Source organism: Mandrillus leucophaeus, unplaced genomic scaffold, assembly GCF_000951045.1.
Source record: "Mandrillus leucophaeus isolate KB7577 unplaced genomic scaffold, Mleu.le_1.0 Scaffold259, whole genome shotgun sequence".
NCBI lineage: Eukaryota > Metazoa > Chordata > Mammalia > Primates > Cercopithecidae > Mandrillus > Mandrillus leucophaeus.
Window position 1 is genome coordinate 1,327,113 of NW_012102687.1, and position 24,799 is coordinate 1,351,911.

A 24,799-nucleotide genomic window follows, 5' to 3' on the forward strand; every position below is an offset into this window, starting at 1 on the left:
AACTGACTAACAAAATTACATATACTATCTTTAGTTATACAGAAGGAATCTTGCAGGGTTAACTTTCTATAAAGAGAGACTTGTTCAAAGGTAGCAAGTGCCCCGGTTATGTTATTTATGTATTTTCTTATGATGACTTTCTACAATGTGTCTTCACCCAAAGAAAGATTACATATTATATTATATTTCATTACACCCTCAACCTCCTGGGATCAAGCCTCTTTAGTAGCTGGGACTGTAGAAACATAGGTGTGTGTTATCATGCCTGGATATATATATTTTTTTATTTTTTAGTAGAGATGAGATCTCACTATGTTACTCAGGCTGATCTCAAACTAGCCTCAATGTTCCCTCCTTGGCCTCCCAAAGTGCTAGGATTACAAGCATGAGCAATTAATGAACAAATACAAAGTAAAAAGCCATGGCTGCTGTAAACATTTCTTGGTATCCAAGATTTGGGCCCAAGGGTTACCTATTTCAAATACAAGAATTACATCATGGAAGTTTGAAGGCCACCATTAAGCCAAAGAATGTCTCAAACCATTACACCAAGAAAAAAGTGTCTTATTTTAGAGAAATCAATTTCAAGGGTGGGGTAGAAAAACAACTAAAAGGAGGTGTTGCCAACTTAAAGCCTAAGACAGCAATTACATTTCTGTTCCTTCACTGTCTCTGAGAATTGGGTTTGCTCAAGATACCAAGTAGCAACTGAAGTGATTTGAAAACATACACCTTTGATTTTCCATCACAACATACATAGTAGAAAATGAAAGGAAAATACAGGAAGAAAGACTGATTATGCTGGATAAAGTTTATTTAAAAGGACATGTTGGAGGACATAGCAGCCAGATATGAAAAGGAAAATGAGATCTTTAAGTCCAACACACACACACATACACACATACAGACACACACACACACACACACACACACACACCACAGAGTGGCCCCAAGGACTAATTTCTTTTAAGGACAGTATCCTTAGAAAATGAGGAAATGTTTTAGTTGTCTAGTGAATAAAACCTTAGATGGGGCCTAGCAATCTAACAACAGGAAAACGTGAAAAACCTCAGGGATTAGAAGGTGGATATGTCAAAGCTTTCCAGAACCAGGAGCTAATGAGAAACATCTATTTATCTACTCATGTGCATTTAAAAATGCTGCCTCTTTAACACATACCCTTGTTTTTTTGTAACAACACAGTGGAATGTATCCTTATTCCAAAGACATTAATACAGGAAGAAAAATAGTGTGTAAAGAGTATGTTAGGTTATGTGCAGTTTTGTAGAAGGTGAAAAAACTGTGCTGTGGAGAACACTGGGCAGGACAGTGAGTGAGTGAAGAGCCGGGTGGGGGCATAGTTAACATTGTAAATAGTGTAGTCTGGGTAAGCTTCATTGAAAATGTGACATTTAAGCAGAGTTGAAAGAGTCTGAAACTAAGACTTATGGAGATCTGGCGAAGAATCTTCTGGTCAGGGGAAATAGCCAAGTGCAAATTCTTGTTATGTATAAGGTCCAAAAGGAAGTGTACATTGAATGCAGCTGGATTACCCTTTCTTTACTGAAAAGGAAAGAGAATTAGGGTAGGAAAATACCACGGAAACTGAGAAACCAGAACATTTATGGCTATTTAAGGGATTCAAAGACTGGCTTTAATCTGAGAGACATTGGGAGTCAATGGGATTTTAAGTAGAGGAGGGATGTGACTTGACTTCATAAGCATGAAGTTGGGGACACATAAAAATAAGAATAATTAAGAAAAAGTCCTAATAGAGTTCAGAGATCTCTATCAAGTGTTTACAAACATTGTGGATAAAATTGTGTAAGAAAGACAAAGAACGCTAACATTCTCATGGCATCTCACTTCAAAGGAGCAGTGATTGCAGGTGAGCGAGCAGCTCTGTTCTGGACCTAAAGGCATATGACCAGGAAATCTATGGAGTTAAGACTCCAAGGGAGCTGAGCGCGGTGGCTCACGCCTGTAATCCCAGCACTTTGAGAGGCCGAGGTGGGTGGATCACAAGGTCAAGAGATCGAGACCATCCTGGCCAACATGGTGAAACCCTGTCTCTACTAAAAATATAAAAGTTAGCCGGGCGTGGTGGCGGGCGCCTGTAGTCCAAGCCACTACTTGGGAGGCTGAGGCAGGAGAATTGCTTGAACCCAGGAGGCGGAGGTTTCAGTGAGCTGAGATCATGCCACTGCACTCTAGCCTGGTGACAGCGACACTCTGTTTCAAACAACAACAACAACAACAACAACAAAAGACTCCGAGAGAAGACGCAGCCAAGATGAAACAGTAAAAATAATCTGGGGAAGAAAGTAATGGATTATCTCAAGGCACAGGTTAGATGTTTCTCTAATGGGAGAAAAGCCCCTAGGTGGGATCTGCCAAATCACTACGGAAAAGGTGGAAAATATTTGAACAGTGGATGGTTTTGGCAGACAGAGATCATATTTTCATATCTCTCACTGTGACAAACTCCATAGAAAAATATAGAGGAGAATACATGAGAACAAACATGTTTGTGGCAGAAAGCAGGGAGAAATAAAAAGGAAGGAAGACAAAGGTCTAGCAGACCGCCCTCCCAAAGGAAAAAAAAGGAAAAAGTCCACATCAAAAAGACGGTTAAACTGTTAGAAAGTGACTGAATTCTCCCAAAACAAAGAATGGAACAATTAAGAAAAAATACAACATTAGAAGGAGGGGGAAAATGTAACAAAAAACTGAATACTGTGCAAGATTGCGAACCTTTATAAATAGAGGAAATAATGCATTATCAACTTCTTGGTAAGGTATACGTCTGCAGGATCTCCTGGAGGATACAGTCTTCAGAAACATTAATCTCAATTTTAGATTCAGAATCAGCTAAAGATTATATGGCAACTGAAACAATGTGGAGTCTTGGTGAGATCCCTGTGGACTGCATTTCGTAAACACAGGTAATTCTATTGTGGTGCTGGGTCCAAAATTGATGGTTCCCAAGAGGCATCATGAGTGTCTTTAATGTTTTCTCAGATAATTGACTCTGTGCATAATTTTTCCTTCCACCAAAAGGCTTCTGAGCATTGTGATCTTGTGACAAAATTAGGCTAGAGACACAATAAGCGTATCTCCCCTTCTTTTTTAAATACACAACTAGCTCTCTTGCAGTAGAATGCACTGATTATGAGCCAGCTATGGTGGCTCGCCCCTGTAATCCCAGCACTTTGGGAGGCCGAGGCGGGTGGATCACCAGGGGTCAGAAGTTCAAGACAATCGAGATCAGCCTGGCCAATATGGTGAAACCTCGCCTCTACCAAAAATACAAAAATTAGCCAGGAATGTTGGCAGGCACCTGTATTCCCAGCTACTCGGGAGGTTGAGTCAGGAGAATCGCTTGAACCTGGGGTTGGGGCGGAGGATGCAGTGAGCCTGAGATTGCACCACTGCACTCCAGCCTGGGTGATAGAGTGAGACTCCGTCTCAAAAAAAAAAAAAAAATAGAGAAGAAAAAGAAGAAGAATGCACTGCTTATGACCCCTGACAAGGAGGCAAAAGTGCTGTTGACTGTCACAAGGTCTTCCTAATAAAACCTCGCACACCTTCCTTCACACTGTTCTGCTGTCTTCCAAACAGTCACAGAAGACTCACCGAAGGGCTCCAAGGCTTTAGAGAAGCGAGGCTAAAATGATTTGTGGTGGGAATCTTTTTCCCTCTGTTTTTTTATAGCTACCAGAAAATAAGATGACTTACATAGATACTATAGCAATATAAATTTTCTAACAAATTTTTAAAGCTTATAATTTCTATACTTTATCTCATGTACAGGTAACAAGGAGTGCACAGACTGGAGCAAGAACATGGCATGGCACTGTCCTATGTGATACTGTGACCTCAAGAGAGAAGATGCCTGCGTCACTGGGTGACTGAATGAAACAGAACTCTACCAACCCACAATCAGATTGTAAGAGAAGTGAGAAATAAACTTGACATATAAAGGTAGGGTATGGTTTAAACTGCTACAATAAAGAAAGTAAAAACATAGAGCATTAAAAAGACATAAATCCCGACATTAATCAAAAAGTGGTATGGTGGCTTGATGGTGTGGGTATGGGGTAAGCTGTTATAACCAAGAGACCCTTAGAAGGGTGGCCTAAACAAGATGCCAGTAAACCAGCCCTTAGAGATGGGCAAAGGACAGTTTAGTAATTAGATCTGATTGCATAACTTAGTGTATTTGTTTCCAAATGCTGCCTTAAGAATATCAGAAATTTGGTCAGGCGTGGTGGCCCACGCCTGGAATCCCAGCATTTTGGGAAGCCGAGTCAAGTGAATTGCTTGAGTCAAAGAGTTTCAGACTAGCCTGGTGAATATGGCAAAAACCCATCTCTACTAAAAATACAAAAATTAGCCAAATGGGCTGGCACATGCCTGTAGTCCCTGCTACCTGGGAGGCTAAGGTGGGAGAATTGCTTGAGCCTAGAAGGTGGAGTTTGCAGTGAGCTTTGATTGTGCCACTATCCTTGATTCCAGCCTAGTTGACAGACTAAAACTCTGTCAAAAAAAAAAAAAAAAGAAAGAAGAAAATAAAGTCGGGCACAGTGAGCCACTCTGGGAGGCCAAGGAGAGTGGTCAGGAGTTCGCTACCAGCCTGACCAACATGGAGAAACCCAGTCTCTACTAAAAGTACAAAACAAAATTAGCCAGGCGTGATGGTGCATGCCTGTAATCCCAGGTACTCCAGGGACTGAAGCAGGAGAATCACTTGAACCCTGGAGGAGGAGGTTGCAGTGAGCCAAGATCATGCCACTGCCCTCCAGCCTGGGCAACAAGAGTGAAACTCCGTCTCAAAAAAGAAAAAAAAGAAAGAAAATGAAAGAAAGAGAGATAGAAAAGAAAAGACAGGAAAGAAAAGAGAGAAAAGAAAAGAAAGAGAGAAGACAGAAAAGAAAAGGCAGAAAAGAAGAGAATAAAAGACCACAAACTTAGTGGCTTACAGCAACACAAACTTATTCTCTTACACTTTGGAGGCCAGAAGACCAAAATCAGTTTCACTGAACTAAAGTCAAGGTGTGGGTAGAGTTAGTTTGGTTTGGAGAGTCCAAGGGATAATTCATGTTCATGCAATTTCTGGCTTCTTGACGATGTCTGTATTTATTGGCTGATGACTCATTCATCAAATCACTCCAACCTTTGCTCTGTTATCACATATCCTGCTTCCTTCTTTTGCCTTTTTGCCTTCATCTGATGAGGACCCTTGTAATTATATTTATCACTAACCTGGATAACTGTCTTGTCTCAGAATCCTTAAATTATATACATGTATAAGTCCCCCACTTTTGCCATATAAGGTAACATTCGCATGTTCCAGGAATTAGGATGTGGATATCTTTTGGAGAGACTATTCACCAGACCACACCTAGGCACCTTCTGTCTTTTTCTGCTACTAGAATATGTGACTTTTCTTTTTAATTATTTTTTTAAAATTTTATTTTAAGTTCTGAGATACATGTGCAGGACATGCATGTTTGTTACCAGGTATACATATGCCAGGGTGGTTTGCCGCACCTATCAACCCGTCATCTAGGTTTTAAGCCCCACATGCATTAGGTGTTTGTCCTAATGCTCTCCCTCCCCTTGCCCCCAAGCCGTGACAGGTCCCAATGTGTGATGCTCCCCTCTCTGTGTCCATGTGTTATCATTATTCAACTCCCACTTATGAGGGAGAACATACGGTTTTTGGTTTTCTGTTCCTGTGTTAGTTTTCTGAGAATGATGGCTTCCAGCTTCGTCCATATACCTGTAAAGGACATGAACTCATCCTTTTTTATGGCTGCATAGTATTCCATGGTGTATATGTGCCACATTTTTCACTGATGGGCATTTGGGTTGGTTGAAGTCTTTGCTATTGTAAATAATCCTCCAATAAACATACATGTGCATGTGTCTTTACAGTAGAATGATTCATAATACTTTCGGTATATGCAGTAATGGGATATCTGTGTCAAATGGTATTTCCGGTTCTTGATCTTTGAGGAATTGCCATACTGTCTTCCACAATGATTGAACAACTAATTTACACTCCTACCAACATGTGACAGCATTTCTATTTCTCCACAGCCTTGTCAGCATTTGTTGTTTCCCAACTTTTTAATAATCGCCATTCTGACTGGCATGAGATGGTGTCTTACAGTGGTTTTGATTTGCATTTCTCTAATGACCACTGATAATGAGTTTTTTTCCATAGGTTTTTTGGCCACATAAATGCCTTCTTTTAAGAAGTGTCTGCTGATATACTTTGCTCACTTTTTGATGGGGTTGTTTGTTTTTTTCCTTGTAAATTTGTTTAAATTCCTTGTAGAGTCCAGATATGAGAGCTTTGTCAGATGGGAAGATTGCAAAAATTTTCTCCCATTCTGTAGGTTGCCTGTTCACTTTAATTAGTTTATTTTGCTGTACAGAAACTTTTTAGTTTAATTAGTTCCCATTTGTCAATTCTGGCTTTTGTTGCAATTGCTTTTGGTGTTTTAGTTATGAAGTCTTTGACTATGCCTATGTCTTGAATGGTATTGCCCAGGTTTTCTTTCCTTTCTCTCTTTCTCTCTTTCTCTCTTTCTCCCTTCCTTCCTTCCTTCCTTCCTTCCTTCCTTCCTTCCTTCCTTCCTTTCTCTCTCTCTCTCTTTCTTTCTTTCTCTTTTTTTTTTTTTCTTTTTGAGACAGAGTCTCACTCTGTTGCCCAGGCTGGGGTACAGTGGTGCCATCTTGGCTCACTGAAACCTCTGCTCCCCAGATTCAAACAAATCCCCTGCTTCAGACTACTGAGTAGTTGGGATTACAGACACCTGCCACTGCACCTGACTAATTTTTGTATTTTTTAGTAGAGACAGTGTTTCACCATCTTGGCCAGGCTGGTCATGAACTCCTGACATTGTGATCCACCCACCATGGTCTCCCAAAGTGCTGGGATTACAGGTGTGAGCCCCTGTGCCCAGCTGCCTAGGTTTTCTTCTAGTGTTTCTATGATTTTGGGTTTCACATTTAAGTCTTTAATCCATCTTGAGTTAATCAAGCAAGAGAAATAAATAAAGCGTATTCAAATAGGAAGAAAGGAAGTCAAATTGTCTCTGTTTGGAGAAGACATGATTGTATATTTTGAAAACCCCATTGACTCAGCCCCCAAACTCCTTAAGCTGATAAGAAACTTCAGCAAAGTCTCAGAATACAAAATCAATGTGCAAAAATCACAGTCATTCCTATATACCAACAATAGACAAATATAGAGCCAAATAATGAGTGAAATCCCATTCACAATTGCTACAAAGAGAATAAAATACCTAGGAATACAACATACAAGGGATGTGAAGGACCTCTTCAAGGAGAACTACAAACCACTCCTCAAGGAAATAAGAGAGGACAGAAACAAATGGAAAAACATTCCATGCTCATGGATAGGAAGAATCAGTATCATGAAAATGGCCATACTGCCCAAAGTAATTTATAGATTTAATGCTATTTCCATCAAGTTACCACTGACTTTCTTCACAGAATTAGAAAAAAAAATACTTTAAATTTCATGTGGAACCAAAAGAGAGCCCATATAGCCAAGATAATCCTAAGCAAAAAGAACAAAGCTGGAGGCGTCACGCTGTCTGACTTCAAACTATACTACAAGGCTACAGTAACCAAAACAACATGGTGCGGGTACCAAAAACAGATATATAGACCAATGGAACAGAATAGAGACCTCAGAAATAACACCACACATCTACAACCATCTGATCTTTGGCAAACCTGACAAAAACAAGCAATCAGGGAATGATTCCCTATTTAATAAATGTTGCTGGGAAAACCAGCTAGCCATATGCAGAAAATAGAAACTGGATCCCTTTCTTACACATTAGACTCACCGTTTTCAAATTCAAAATAGCTCCTCCAACTATCGTCATCACATTCATTTTTCAACCAAAAAAAAAGAGGAGTAGATGACATATATCTTTTCTATCACCATAATTGAGATATGAAAAACAATAGTTACCTTCTCAATCCATTGGTCAAAAACTTGTCACAGTAAAAAGGCTCATGGAGGACTGAGGAAGGTAATCTTTAGGTAGGTGTCCATAGCCTGGCTAATATTGAACTTCAGTTTCTGAGGAAAACTATCAACATTTATGTGATAGACCACAAATAGTCTTTTCTCCATACATAGTGACAAAACTAACCTTTTCATGAGAAGTTATGATCCATTCATATAAGTTCTTTAAATTTGTGCAATTGTTATAGGAAATCGATATTTTAGCACAGCCAAAAATAACACTTCTTTTTAGAACAGGAATTCATTCTCCTTTCTTGTTCTAGCGAGTATTTGCTATGGTTTTTTGGCAGAATTACGTACTGGACTCAGAGAACAAAATAGGTATTACTTAAAATTTCTAAATTTATTGTATATGGAGCTGATGCTGTCAATATTAGTCATATGTACTAACTTTCAGAGCTTTTTACAAATGAAGGTCTTAAGAAAACTTTCCTCTAACCTGTACAACTTCAAGAAAAATTGAGAAAAATTGACATGATAAAGAAGGTTATGGTGGAAAACTTGTAACTTAAAACTTGTAAGCCATCTGCCATAAATAAACAGAACAAATATGAAATGAGTGTTATGAAATGTTGAAAAACCAGCAGCAAAGGATGGCAATCCCTGAAAGAAGAGAAGAAAAAAAGACAATAGAAAGATGAGGCATATAATTGTCTTGGATTTCTTCTTGGCGGCATCCGTTGACATTGATGCAGAAAGAGAAAACTGAAGGTTCTCACTGAACTAAGGATCAGAGAAGTTGGAATTTCAAAAAGTTGCCAGCTGGAATTTGTAGAGAAGAAAAGCATAAAGTAGAGAACTCTGCAGAGACAGCTACGGGAATCTAAATACAGATCTGCTGAGGCTTTGGCTTAATGCCTAGGATGAAACTATTCAAAATCAGGCAAAATTTTATGACTAAGGAAACAACTACAATCAGGGAGCTTACGCTGAAAAGCTACAAGAGCTTAGACAAGGAGAGGTGCCATATGAGTTAGATTAAGCAGAGTGGAGAGACTTAACTGAAAAAAGCAGATTGGGGAAATTTCATAAAACACCTCATACTGCATATCAGAAGAAGAGTGAAACAAATCCCACTGTAAAGGCTACTCTAGACAGACTCAAATACAGCTTTTTTTTTTTTTTAAGTCTCAAAAAGATTAAATTGATGCCTAAACAAAACTCAACACTTCTCAAAGGAGTTCAGCAAATCTATCCTGTCAACAATGTTCAGCATTCAATCAAAAAATTAACAGATGTGAGAAGGAGTGGAAAATATGGCTCATGCAAGAAAAATGTCAGTGAATACAAAGAGACAATAAATTTCAGACATGATAAAATTTGCCGGCAAGAACTTTAAGTAGCCAGTATAAATATGTTTAAAATTTTAAAGGAAAACACAAATACAATGAAAGAATAAGTAAAAATTATTTTTAAATAGAATTTATATCGTGGAAAAATATAATATCTAAAATAAATTTAGCAAAAAAACCTCTGGTAGAGAATAACAGCTGATTAGACATACAGTTAAAAGAAAAAAATATGACCTTAAAGTCAGAGCATAAAAGCTATTGAAAGTGAAGTACAGTAAGTAAAAATGTTGAAGATACATAGAGAAAAAAAAGGAACAGAACCCAGTGATTTATGGGAAAATATCAAGCATACACACATGCCCATAATTGGAATCCAAATGGATGGAGAAAACAGAAATTTATTTGAAAAAATAATGGCGAAATGTTTATTCAAAGGTTTTAAAAATGTATATCCCAAATTCCAAGTAGCTGAGTTATCTCTGGCAGAAAAAAATCCAAGTAAAGCAAAACTAACCAAAGCTTACCATATATAAATTACTGATACCCAATGATAAAGTGAAAATCTTAAAAGCAGTCAGATAAATGAAAAAAAAAAAAAAGACTAGAAATACTGGAAATATAGGAGATGTCCTGTGAGAAACCATGCAAGTAGAAGCCAGAAGACAATAGAACATCTATAAATTGTTGAAAGAAAAATAAAAACCAAAAACTATCTACTTGAAATTCAATATTCTAAGGGTGGGCGCAGTGGCTCACGCCTGTAATCCCCACACTTTGCAAGGCCGAGGCGGGCAGATCAAGAGGTCAGGAGATCGAGACCATCCTGGCTAACATGGTGAAACCTCGTCTCTACTAAAAATACAAAAACATTAGCTGGGCGTGGTGGCGTGCGCCTGTAGTCCCAGCTACTCTGGAGACTGAGGCAAGAGAATGGTGTGAACCTGGGAGGCGGAGCTTGCAGTGAGCCGAGATCATGCCACTGCACTCCAACCTGGGGACACAGAGTGAGACTCGGTCTCAAAAAAAAAAAAAAAAAAATTAATATCCAACAGAAATATTATTCAATTAAAAAATAAAAGTAAAAATACCTTCACACAAACAATGGCCAAGAAAATGTATTAGGAGCAGATCTGAACTTGAAATTATTAAAGCATGTTTATTAGGGTAAATGAAAATTCAGAAATTCAGTTTTACATGAGAGAATGAGGAGGATCAGAAATGCAGTTGTTTTGTTCTCTTGCCTAATTTTAGAAACCTCCTTGAAAGATATTTAACTTCTAAAGCAAAAATGGAACAACATATTGTGTGTTTTATAACATATGTAGAAGTTAAATGTTTGATAATATTATTACAAAGGATGATAATGGCAGAGATCAAGGAGTGCTGTTTTAAGGTTCTTACTTTATACATGAAGTGGTAAAACATTATTTTAAAATACATGACAATATGTTAAGTTTCATATTGCATGTGTGGCTTATAGCAATGTCTAACAAAAATTTTTAAAAAGGTATAACTAATAAGTCAGTAGTAGAGATAAAATGGCATTCTAAATGTTATGGAACACACCAGAAGTCAGTATAAAAGGAAATATTGAATAAAGAATGAATGAGGCTGGGCATGGTGGCTCACACTTGTAATCCCAGCACTTTGGGAGGCCGAGGTGGGCAGATCACCTGAGGTCAGGAGTTTGAGACGAACCTGGCCAACATGGTGAAACCCTCTCTCTATTAAAATACAAAAATTAGTGGGGCATGGTGGCAAGCGCCTGTGATCGCAGCTACTTGGGAGGCTGAAACAGGAGAATTGCTTGAACCTGGGAGGCAGAGGTTGCAGTGAGTCAAGATCGTGCCACTGCACTCCAGCCTGGGTGGTGGCACAAGACTGTCTCAAAAAAAAAAGGAAAGAAAGAAAGAAGGAAGGAAGGAAGGAAGGAAGGAAGGAAGGAAAGAAGGAAGGAAGGAAGGAAGGAAGAAAGAAAGAAAGAAAGAAAGAAAGAAAGAAAGAAAGAAAGAAAAAGAAAGAAAGAAAGAAAGAAAGAAAGAAAGAGAAAACATGGATGTGATCATTTGAAAATGAATTGCAAACCCCAGTGAGAATAAGCCCAGGATACAAATGTTTAAGTTACTCCAAAGTCATCAATTTTCAAGGACTTATTTCTCTGAAAGTGACCATAATAAAGAATCAGGGAAAAAACTTGGCTCTTTGGAATTTACATGTAGTTTAAACTTTTGGACTTTCTTTAGACGTTAAATTATAAAGGCAGAATAATTTAATTTTAGATATTAATTACTCTGGACTAATTTTTTGGAACTTTAATTTCTTCAGTTTTATTTCTCTCTGGGAATTTAATAATTAGAATATTTATGTGTTAATTTTTGAACATGTCCAAATTCTTGCTATTGAATAATTGAAGTATCTTGACATCATGATTTAATTTAATCACAGAGCCTCTGAAGAAGTCTATTGAACAGTGTAACTGAACATAATTTAACATGAGAAACAGCATATAGAGGGAATTTTGAGGCTTTGAAGTTAATTAATTAATGTGCTGTTTTATTATAGTTCAAAGTCTTCTGTAAACAAACATAGTGCCCACTAGTAGTTCTTAGGGGAAGCTACAATAGAGAAGCAATTGTTATTGAGTTAAGGACTTGAAATTTATTTAAAATATGAATATCTCCAAAAGCAGCTCTGAGAAAAGACCCTAGGTTCCACTAGTTTTGATTTGAGAAGTGATCCCAGGAGGCACAAGTGTGAAAATGGGAAAAGTTAGACAATGGAAAGGAAAACTACAATAAAAGGTAAGAGGAAAAGGGGGATGCATTCATGAGATTCATAACTATGGGGAAAAAAGGACTGGATTCTAGTGTGGACCCCTTGAACAATGTTGAATGCCCCTCAGGAGTTTCCCATTGAGTGAATGGGTAGCTGTGCTTCTTACTCACTGATTTGTGTCCCTCATTGGTTAATGAGGATTCCTGAGGACATCAAATCTCTGGAATATTAGGGCTGCCTTGAGTGTAGTTGATAAAGATTCTTGTGCAGTTAGGTTGGGGCAAAAGTAATTGCAGTTTTGCCATTAAAAGTAAGTGCAAAAAAAAAAAAAAAAAAAAAGCAATTACTTTTGCACTAACCTACCTAATAAATAAAATCTTAAGGAACAGTGACAGACAGACAACCTTTGGCAGCAAGTAATTATCAAGGGACATTCACCATAGATGAGGAGGCCTATGTGGGCTGTGGAGCAAGACATGAATACTGTCTGCTGTGGGGCCTCATGTGGCAAAAGACTGAAATGATACATGGCCAATACCACCCGCCAAGCAAGAGCCAATCGCCTAGATGACAAGCAACGGAAAGTTTTAAATCAGAATTAAAAGAAAAAAGAGTTGAAGAATATGAAGAAGGGAAACGTTCCCACCTGTTATCTTTTTAGGAGGGAAACTGTAGTTCTCAAAATTTATCTTCAGAATTACCAGGAATGTTTGTTAGAACACACATTGTTCTACACCCTACTTAGAGTTTCTGATTTGTAGCCACAGATGAGCCCTGAGAATCTGCCTTTAAAACATGTTGCTGTTGCTCCTTGTGCACGAACCACAGTTTGACAATCTGTAAGCAAGGGTAACCCTCTAGTTTCTCACTCTCTCATGTATTAACTCTCAGTGGGAGGAGAAGAGAGGGTGAAGGAGACCTCTTACTTCCTGCTCTGTAGATCTCACTGTCTCAACTTTCTAGATCTCTCTGCAGTCTGGCCAAACTTAGATAGGAAGCTTTAGCAGACCCAGGGCAGATATTCCAGTGTTGCCTATGACCAAATGAGGAAGCTGAATTCTATGATGCAAAAAAGAAAGCTATTGTTGCCCCAGACTTAAGCTGGGTTTTCTAAATAATAGCTTTTTCAGTAATGAAGGTCATGCTTTATATCTGTATATCTGATTCTTGTGTCTTTCTTACAGATGTTTCCAACTTTGAAGGAGAAAAATCGGGGTGTTGTATATAAACATCTTGTAAAACCGACAAACAACAACCATTTTATGCAGAAGTTTTCTTATTTCAGTAGAAAAAACACCCACACAATATTATGTATGAGGGCTTAAATAATTTGAATGAGAGAGAAGTAACAGTGTGCATGTAGTTTTACTGTGAATACGGACACGCTTTCTGCCCAGAGGGGAGTGTAAACACTGATGACTTTTAAAAATTTCAAACATTCTGTATGAAACATTCTGTACGCTTAAGATCTAAAGACGATTTGCTTTATGTAAAAAGAGAAGGAAAAGCATGAAATGAAATCCACTGGTAGAGTCAAGCTACTTTGATTTATACCTAATGTTTCTTCAGACAACGACACAGAAGCACTTTCATATTTCAATAATCTAATTTTGCATTATTTGAAAAGGAACAGGGCTATAGATAGACTTTTATTTGGCTTATGCCCTAGGATATTCAAATAGACTTTGAACTTCAAAAAGACTCTTTTACTAATTCCAATAACTTGTGGTATTTTCTGGGCTTGTTATGGTAATCAATGACATATTTTATTTTTATTACAAATTGACAAATTGTTAAGATAAATATTTTAAATTCTGAAAACCTGATTTTCTAAAGGTGCTTTTAAGCTTTTCTAAAAGTGAATGAAAAATATAAGATGAGTTAAACCAGTTTTAGAGATTTATTGGATTCCATAAATGTGCTATTTGGTAGATAATTTGCATTTTCTTACATTTTGATTGTATTTTATCCAGTATTATTCCTCATTCCCAACTACTGTTTGTTGTTATTGACTTATAACACTTGAGTAATCCCAAGTTTGCTATACTTCTTGACATAAAAAACATGCGTTTAAAGTTCTTATGCCAAATACAAAACATCATAAAACCAAAGGAGGGGAACACCCCAAAAAAGAGACAGTACTCATTTTAGGGCTGTGGTTGTGTAACTTATCCCACCATTTCTAGATATGTTATTATAAAGTGTCATTATTCTAGTTTTTGTTTGGCGAAATATTTTGATAGATCAGAAACTTTGTAAATAAGGTGGATGGTTACCTACTTGATTTTTATTTTCCCTTTTCTTCTAGATAACATAATCTTTATATTGTTGTGGGTGGCAATACATCACAGTCAGAAAAATATATTGTGCCATGTGTTTTCGTTTAGGGAGGATCAATGGAAGTTACCACTGGTGCTTTCATTAAAACCTTTTTAAAAAGTGCTTTCTCGGCTGGGTGTGGTGGCTCATGCCTGTAATCCCAGCACTTTGGGAGGCCGAAGCGGGTGAATCACGAGGTCAGGAGTTCAAGACTAGCCTGGCTAAGATGGTGAAACCTGTCTCTACTAAAAAAAAGAAAAAATAATCATCAGGAGTGGTGGAGGGCACCTGTAATCCTGTAATCCCAGCTACTGGGGAAGCTGAGGCAGAGAATTGCTTGAACCCAGGGGTCGGAGTTTGCAGTGAGCCAAGATCACGCCACTGCACTCCAGCCTGGGCAACAGAGCAAGACTCGTCTCAAAAAAAAAAAAAAAAGAAGTTATTTCTCATGTGCCAGGTGTCATTTCCCCCTTCCTGCCTCTTCCTGTTTCCTTGTTGAAAGGTCTACAGAATTTTCACAGCCATTTTGAAGTCAGAGGATGAGACTGAGGGTAGAAACTGTTTGCTAATCATAAGAGGGGAAGCTTATGATACTGAAGACATTATAGATCTGCCATCCCCAAACCGCCCTATCTTTTTATATGTTAGAAGAATACACTCGTATCTCCTTTGAGCCCCTGGCCTTTTGGGTCTATGTTATAGCAATTAAAGTTAATCCCTCACTGTTAAAAACAAATATAAAATGAACTTTGAAACAAACTTACTGCCTTCCCTTGTTGATATAAATGCAGCAGAACAAGTTTTTGATCAATGATAGTTGAATTTGATAAATCAGTGATATTTTATACCTTATTTCTCCTAGTGGTTAAGACTAGAAGTGGCAAATTAGATTAGGACATTTGGGCTGCTTAAAACCCTAGCAAACCTTAGTGGTCCACAGAGTCCTTTATATAGACGTGACCTAACTAGAAACATTTTTTTAGAAACTGAAAATGCTTCGAGTGAGGGTATTGCATATCTTCCTCTCTAGTACCTTATTCTAGTAATATTTGATCCTTGGGAATGCCAGTCAATTTTCATGTCACATTTATCATGTCCTCTCCTGTGTCCTTATCTCACACTTAGTCTGTGACCTACTGTAATCACTCCCTTGTAAACTTATTTAACTTCTTCACTCCTAACTATCCCCCACTTACTCACCTGACAAACAAACGCTCGCTAAATCAAAGTCTTCTTTTTCCTCTCATGGCTACTTTACAGTCAACCACAACAGAAGGAAAACATACTTCATGAATACTACAAGCTCTCCCCAACATACCAACTACATATTGTTATTTCAATCACCCTCCTGCATTGCAAGATAATTATTTGACATTTCCTTCCCTCCCACGACCATTAAAGCTATTATAAACTCTTCACTTTCAACCATTGGTATTATTCATTTCCCTGAAGAAAATTCAGGTAATGCAAAAAGGACGTCCTCATGCTCCTGCACTGTGAATCTTTACCCAAACAGTGTGTCTTTCTCTGTGTTTCAACAGAGGAACTTTTCATCTTCCAAAGATCAGTCCGTCCTTCTGTGAATTAGATCACATCAATTTTAAATTTAATTGATTTGTTACTATAATTATCCTTTTTGTCTTATAAATTATCTGCTTTTCATCTTTACTGGATTATTCCCATCAGCATAAAAGATGATCACATCTGTAACTTTTATAAAATCCACTCCCTTGAATGCAGGCGCCTTGCAGCTACTGCAAAGTTCTCTCTTAACTTTCAGCAAATGTTCTCCTTTAAAAGAGTTAATGATAGACGTGTTCTTTATTTTTTCACTTTCCTTTCTCTCTTGAATTGACTATAATCATAGTTTTATCACCAATACTTGGCAAAAGCTGGTCTTGGAAAGGTTAATAATTGCACACAAGTACGGAAATCTAGTGCTTAAATTATACTCCTCATCTTGTTTGCCCTCTCAGCAATGATAATATCATTGGTTTTCTCTCCAAACCCCATCCCTTCCTGAAAATCTTTATACCAAGAAAGTCAGAGCAGTTTAAATGTTATGGGACGTAATGGAAAGAAACTGGTTTTGTTCCCTGTGGGATATTGGTTCAGGGACCCTTGTACCTCGAAAAGGAAAAGCACTGGAGTTCAGCACAAGAAATCACTGCTAATATTGAATTCCTTTTCATTAATTCATAATGCTAAGGCTGATGGGGAGCACTCTGTTTCTGAGACCTCATTATTTCTTTATTCCCATATTCCATCTTCAGAAAAACCTGAGATCAGAGAGTAAGCAGTTCATTCACGGGAGGGGATGAAATAGGGAAGCTGCCCTTCACCAGTGCTGCTCAGTGCAACCTTGCAACATGAAAGCCCACAGTTTGGCTCAAAGTCTTCTCCGTGGGTTTCTCAGCTGGGGCATGGCAAATGAGTAAGTTATGTAAGAAACCTACGTCAGACATGAATGAGGAGCAGCAGCTCCTGAAGAGCAGCCGTTTAGAATAGTTGTCACACTTAACCACGTATCCTAATTTCCTGAGACGCTTTTCAAAATGCAGATTTCAAATCAGACTTCCTGAGAGTGCTGGTGAAGGCCAGGGTTCTGCACTTGTGATCTTTTCTTTTATACGATTCTGATGCAGGTGGGGAACATGCACCATACACTCTAAAAACTACTAGGAACTCTTACATGAAAGAACTAGGACTGGGAGTGAGGATAAGAGATAAAAGACAGAATTAATTGTTAGCCAAAAACAAAATTGGAGACTCTCTCTCTCTAATGTTGGGAAAAAAAAAAAATAAAGGGCAGGACACTAATCTTGTTGAATAGGCGAACAGTCAGTAAGCATTCGCCACAAAATAGAAAGTGAGGGCCAGATGTGCAAGAACAATTTCCCCATGGATGCAGCATTTACATAGGGGGAGGAGTATCCTCAGCACACACTTGTCCTACTCCATCAAGATTGTGTATCAGCAGGTGTAATTACTGTATATATGAAAGTCCATCTCCAAACATCTGAGGCCACCGGGAACAGCATGAATCAACTTTGCGTCTTGCCTGCTTTCTTCCCTGGTTTCATGGGAAGTTGGGTTCAAAGATTTGATTATGTCTAGATGTCAACTGTATTTTCACCAGAAACCAAGAACTAGATCTGCTCCTTTGGAGTGTCAACAATAGTTAAATCAGATTGCCCAATATGTTCAAACTTTTTGGAACATTTTATTAATTGATTTCCGGTACACGTACTTCTCATCACAGGGTTCTCCTTTTCAGTCTTCTCCACTTGTTAACCTCAGATCCAAGGCTCAATCCTCTGACTTCATATCCATCTATACTTATTTCTATCGTGACCTAATTAAGCTCAGATTTATGACTTTAAGTGCAATTTATACATATTGATATTACCTGAACATACAACTTTGGGCTTTCATGTTCCTCAATTGAATACTTGACCTTTCCATCGATAATTATATTTAAGTTATCCTAAAATTTAATCTCACCCAATCCCAAAATGTGTTCCTTCTTCAAAGCAGTAAATGGCACACCCATATACTTAACTGTTTCCTTCAGATTCCTTAAGATCATTTTTTAACTCTCGCACTCACATGCTATTTCTCAGTGATACTCACAGAAGTACTTCTATATATTCCAAATGTGACCACTTCTTTATAACTCCACCATTAAGACTATATTTTAAGCTACCATTATCTCTTACTTGGACACTAAAATAGTCTTTAAACTATTCATTTGTTTTTTTAAAAAAATCAGAATGTGCTACTCCATATACTAAACACTTCCATAGCTTCCCCTTATATTTAGAATGGAAATCCAAATATTTACCTAGGTCCACAGGGCTCCATGTGATCTGCCCCAAGGCTACCTCCACAAGCTCATTATCTGCCATTCTGCTCTAAATTCATGCTCATCACACTAGCCATCTTGCTTTTCCTACAGAAAGCCAAGTAAGTTTCTGCCTCCTTTTTATAAATCATAGAGTATATTAACGTATATATTACAATAAATTATGGAAATGAAATGTTTACTAATAAGTCACATATGCAATCCTGTATTAATGCTAGTGAATAACTACAATTTAAATTAAATCAGAAATAAAGAAAAGCTCTGATTGTAGGAGTGATATCAGCCCACCTGGTCCACATTCATAGACAGCCAGTAAATTAACCATCAAGAGTATAACATTTGCTATACATGAATAATAGTAATCTATATCATTAATGCAATCAAAGAGATGATCTACTTAAAATTTTTGTTTCTAAAAATTTATGCTTGCCTAGTTGTTAATATTCTAAACTAAAAAATAATGTAAATTTCTTGTGTTCTAATTTTCCAATTAAAATGAGTTACTTTAACATTTTATGATAATAAAAATAGGACTAATTTATAGTGCTTATTCACTTGGAAACCTTTTTTTTTTTTTTACCTAAAAAACTTTTACATTATCAATTGAGTCTCAAAACTTGAAATATTATTAGTACCTTGCAAAATTAAAAAAAATTGAAGGCTTCCCTTCCTAGTAAACTATGGTATTCTTTGAATAGTCAGGGTAACAAAATCATTTCTTACCGTTCACTTGGAAGATGTGAGTCTGATAGACTTGTTCATAGCCATCTGCATAGCAGGTGTAATTGCCCATGTGAGTTGTGGTCACCTTAGTAATGTACAAGGACCCATCATCTCCAAAATCCTATTAAAAAATAAAATAAAACAAGGTGTTTGCATTTTGAATTAATTGCAACAATTTCACTTTTTAAAAGGCGTATTCTGGTGCAAAACAAATAGACTCAAATATTGTTTTAAAATTATCAAAATGAGCATTGTTGGGTGTATAAGTGTAAAGGATCTGTAATTATAATTTTCTAACAATATGTTTTGTTTAAAAAGCCTCATCTCAACTCATAAATATAGCTTTTAAATATTTATTTGAAATGTGTGTTTAATATATAAAGTAAGTTAGTTTCCACATATGTGTTCTAATTTAGTTCCCATATTCAAGATTAATACAGGCCAGCCAGGCACAGTGGCCTCACCCCTGTAATCCCAGCACTTTGAGAGGCCAAGGCAGGTGGATCACTTGATGTCAGGAGTTCAAGACCAGCCTGGCCCACACAATGAAGTCATGTCTCTACTAAAAATACGTAAATTAGCTGTGTGCGGTGGCACACACCTGTAGTCACAGTTACTCAGGAGGCTGAGACAGGAAAATTGCTTGAACCTGGGAGGCAGAGGTTGCAGTGACCTGAGAACGTGCCACGGCAATCCAGCCTGGGCGACAGAGTGAGACTCTGTCTCTAAATAAATAAATAATTACAAATTAAAAAAATTTTAAAAAGATTAGCACAGTTAAAAGGTGCTTTCTTCTTATGAATGGCTAAAACAAATACCTGTTAACTGCATTCTTCACCCTGGTAGTTACCCACTACTTCTATATTACTTAATTATATATTTACCAATAAAAATAATTATTAAAGCAGTGTGATCTCGGTGATAACATTTATAGACATAACATAGAATAGCATTTATTTTCCAAGCCCAGATACCATCAACACACTTGAATAAAATAACCATACCATTTCAAAATAATGGAGATAAATACATAACCATTTTGGAAAAAAAAAGAAAGGAAATAAACTTGCACTGTTAAAATCAAATCCATGAAGCACCTCCAGAACAGCAAAGATCAGAAAATTTTCTCTTCCATTACGATAATGATTATTCTGGCAAAAACTGCCAAAATCATTTTTTTTTTTTTCAGAATTCTGGAAATAGCGAAAGGTTCACAATAGCCCACAGAGTATTTATTCAAAAAGTGGCTGGCTCCTAATAAGAATGGCAAAATTTATGTGGCGTTTTAACTTTACTTCCTCAACACCTCTCCACAGCTGCATGGTGGCCTTGAACTAGGCTCCTTGAAATTATGCCAGCTATGAAAATCATCATCCTAGAAGACATTGGAAGGGAAAGAGCAGGTCTGAAGCTCCTCCAAGACCTCATCCTGAGAGAATTGTACCTGTTGGATAGATTAGCAGCTCCTCAAAAATGTACATTTTCATGACTTCTTTTTATTTGAGCTTTGAGCAACACTTAAAGCTGGCATGATCTTGGCTCACTGCAAACTCTGCCTCCCGGGTTCAATCAATTCTCCTGCCTCAGCCACCCGAGTAGCTGGGACCACAGGGGCACACCATCACACCCGGTTAGTTTTTGTTTTTGTTTTTGTTTTTATTTTGAGATGGAGTTTCACTTTTGTTGCCCAAGGTGGAGTGCAATGGCATGATCTCGTCTCACTGCCACCTCTGCTTCCTGGGTTCCAGCGATTCTCCTGCCTCAGCCTCCCGAGTAGCTGGGATTACAGGCGCCACAGGTGCGTGCCACCATGCCTGGCTAATTTTTTGTAATTTTAATAGAAACAGGGCTTTACCATGTTAGCCAGGCTAGTCTTGAACTCCTGACCTCAGGTGATTCAGCCGCCTCAGCCTCCCAAATTGCTCAGATTCCAGGAGTGAGCCACTGTGTCCAGCTAATTTTTGTATTTTTAGTAGAGACACTCGGTTTTCACTATGTTGGCCAGGCTGGTCTTGAACTCCTGCCTCAGCCACCCAAAGTGCTGGGATTACAGGCATCAGCCACTACACCTGCCCCCTAAAGTCTTTATTGAAAGGAAACAACAGCAGTTGTTTAACATTACAACTTTCTGCAACAGAGATACTAGTTGTAGATAACAGTAGTGTTTGACTAAATAAACATTACAAGATAAGCCTGAGGAATGGGCTCTCCGTAGAGAAATTTGTAGAGTTCCACAAATTCCTAGGCATCTAGAAGGCCACACAAACGTGCAGGACTGTGTGCACGCTCAGCAGAGACGTGTGAATCCCTATTCTCTCATCTCTAGCTACACATAAGGCTCTACACAAGCAGAAATTGAAGGCTAAGACAGAGTCGTGAACTATATAGGAACACTCATATTGTAAGTGAATCTCACCACTAAGAGTGAATCTCAACAGCCACACACAACATACCAAAGAAAAATAGGTAAATTCAGCTTTATAAAAATTAAAATTTTTTGCTGCTCAAAAGACATCAAGAAAGTAAAGAGATACCCTGTAGAAAAGAGGAAATATTTGAAGAAAATTTATCTGATAAGGATCTTCTCTTCAGAATATATAAAGAGTAATTACAATTCAACAATCAAAAAGCAAATAGGCTCGGCATGGTAGCTCACACCTGTAATCCCAACACTTTGGGGGCCCAAGGCAGGCAGATCACCTGAGGTCAGGAGTTCGAGATCAGTCAGCCAACACGGGGAAACCCCGTCTCTACTAAAAATACAAAAAATTAGCTGGGCATGGTGGCACATGCCTATAATCCCAGCTACTCAGCAGGTTGAGGCACAAGAATTGCTTGAACCCGAGAGGTGGAGGTTGCAGGGAGCTGAAATCGTTCCACTGCACTCCAGCCTGGGTGACAGAGTGAAACTCTGTCTCAAAACAAAACAAAACAAAACAAATAGTCTAATTTAAATAATGGGTAGAGGATTCAAACGAACATTTCTCAAAAGATTTACAAATGAACAATAAGCACATAAAAGCACGTTCAGCATTACTAGTCACTAAGGATATGCAAATAAAAACCTCAGTGAGATACTTCATATGCTCTACATTGGTTAAAATAAAAAAGAGACAATTTTTTGTTGGAGAGGATGTGGAAAATTTGGAACCTTCACACATTGCTACTGAGAATATTAAATGGTGCCTCTGCTTTGGATAACAGTTTGGCCACTCCTCAAAAAGCTAAACTAAGTTACCTAGGACTAGCAATTCATTCCTATGTACATACCCAAAAGAACCGAAAACATGTCTGATACTTTCTGTATGCAAATGTGCATAGCTATATTACTCATAAAAGGCAAAAAGTGAAAACAACCCAAATGTCTATCAATGGATGAATGGATAAATAAAATGTAGTATATCTATACAATGGAGTATAGATTATTTGACAATAAAAAGGAATAAAGTACTGATATATACTGCAACATGAATAAACCTTTCTTTTCAGCCTTAGGGCCTTTGTATGAATCTTGAAATTAATATTCTAAGTGAAAGAAGCCAGACACAAAAAGCCACAAATTGTCTGAGTCTAATTATATGACATGTCCTGAATGACCACATCCATAGACATAGAAGATAGATTTGCGGTAACCAGGAACTGAGGGGATGGGGGAGGGGGAAATACCTGCTAATAAGTCTGAAGTCCTTTTTGGAGGGATGAAAATATTCTAAACTTTGATAGCCATGAATGCTGCACAATTTTGCTAATATAGTAGAAAGCACTGAATTGCACACTTTGAATGGGTTAATTTTACGGTTTGGGGAGAATATCAGAGTAAAGCTGTTGTTAAAAGAAAATCTATATGAAATACTTAAATACAAAAAAAAATGCCATAATAAAACTATATATATATATATATATTCTTAGTTAATGAAATCTTCACTGAGTATGAAAAAAATTGGAAATCAAAAAAGAAAGAATAATTGACATATTTACATGAAGAAGAAACACTTTTGCATTCCAAAACATTGCTATCAGTAACAGAAAGCTAATTAACCACAAATTATCAGAACAAAACTCAATGCATTTAATCTTTATTTATAAAGCAGTTATCAGTATGCCAGACACTACTGTAAACACTTTACAAAAATGGACACATTTCATCTGTATATTAAACCTATAAAATAAGATCTAGTAATATTCTCCTACTTTATAGCTAGGGATGCTAAGATGTCAAGTAAGCTACTAGTTCCACTTGGCCTCTAATTAGCAGAGCTAGGATTGGAAACCAGGTAGGCTTACTCCAGAGTCTGTGTTTCATGCTTCCACAACACACTGCCTTCCTTGTCAATCATAAGTTGAACTTGGGGATAAAAACAGGAAGAGAGAACAAAGAGGAAATTTGAGAAAAAATGCTCAAAACAAAAAAGGTAAAATATATTACCAGGTTTGAAGAAAAAAGGCTGGAAATGTAGTGAGAGTGCATGTGCCCATAGAAGAAAGGCTGGGTAGATACGCTGAAGTTTGAGTCAAAAGACAACATTGTAAAACATATCAACCCCTGTATTCAACCCCTTTTCTCAGCTGCAGAGAATGAGGATATGAGGTGCTGGTACAGAAAATTCTTTTTATTATCATTATCATTATCATTATTATTATTATTATTATGCTTTAAGTTCTGGGATACATACCATGCAGAATGCGCAGATTTGTTACATAGGTATGCAGTGCCATGGTGGTTTGCTGCACACATCAACCCGTCATCTACATTAGGTGTTTCTCCTAATGCTATCCCTCCCCTAGACCTCCAATCCCCGACAGACCCCAATGTGTGATGTTCCCCACCCTGTGTCCATGTGTTCTATTGTTCAGCTCCCACTTATGAGTGAGAACATGCGGTGTTTGGTTCTCTGTTCTTGTGTTTGTTTGCTGAAAATGATGGTTTCCAGCTTTATCCATGTCCCTGCAAAGGACATGAACTCTTTCTTTTTTATGGCTGCATAGTATTCCATGGCGTATATGTGCCACTTTTCTTTATCCAGTCTATCAATGATGGGCATTTGGGTTGGTTCCAAGCCTTTGCTATTGTGAATAGTGCCACAATAAACATACGTGAGCATGTGTCTTTATAGTAGAATGATTTATAATCCTTTGGGTATATACCCAGTAATGGCATTGCTGGGTCAAATGGTATTTCTCATTCTCGATCCTTGAGGAATCACCACACTGTCTTCCACAATGGTTGAACTAATTTACACTCCCGCCAACAGTGTAAAAGCGTTCCTATTTCTCCACAGCCTCTCGAGCTTCTTAAGATGTAATTGGCAAATTTTGAATATACTTTACTATAAATAGTCTCAAAGATTTTTTTCCCAGATATTTACTCTGAGGATTTACTTTCTAAGAGTTTTTTGTTCATTGCCTCTTCCCAATTTTAATTTTGGATTTAGAATTTTTCATGTTTATTTCTAAATTTTTAATGTGTTGCTCAGTTTTTAATGTTATATACAATATTTATCAATAAAAAGTGAGCATTTATCTTCACTTCATTTTTGTAAAATGTAACTAATTGTGTCAGTATCTTTTGGTAAAGAAACTGTTTTCCCTCTGAAATGTGATTTTTAAAAGATATTTATATATTTAAAATATGATAGTATCCACTGACTTACCAAAGTTCACATGATAGTACTCCAAAACCATATCTGATATAATTTCTGAGTTTACCTATATTTATGCTAGGTGAATTTCTGTTAAAAATAGCTTCCC

At 37.4% G+C, this 24,799-nt stretch overlaps 1 protein-coding gene across 3 annotated transcripts in view; it reads right to left on the reverse strand.

Annotated features, from left to right (window-relative positions):
- The window catches only part of FSTL5 (follistatin-like 5), an 825,267-nt gene that overhangs the window by 183,877 nt on the left and 616,591 nt on the right, over positions 1-24,799 (reverse strand). For all 3 annotated transcript variants that reach the window (XM_011983978.1, XM_011983977.1, XM_011983976.1), the window contains exon 8: positions 19,052-19,172. In XM_011983978.1, coding sequence (XP_011839368.1) covers positions 19,052-19,172 — 121 coding nt within the window. The remainder of the gene's footprint in view (positions 1-19,051; positions 19,173-24,799) is intronic.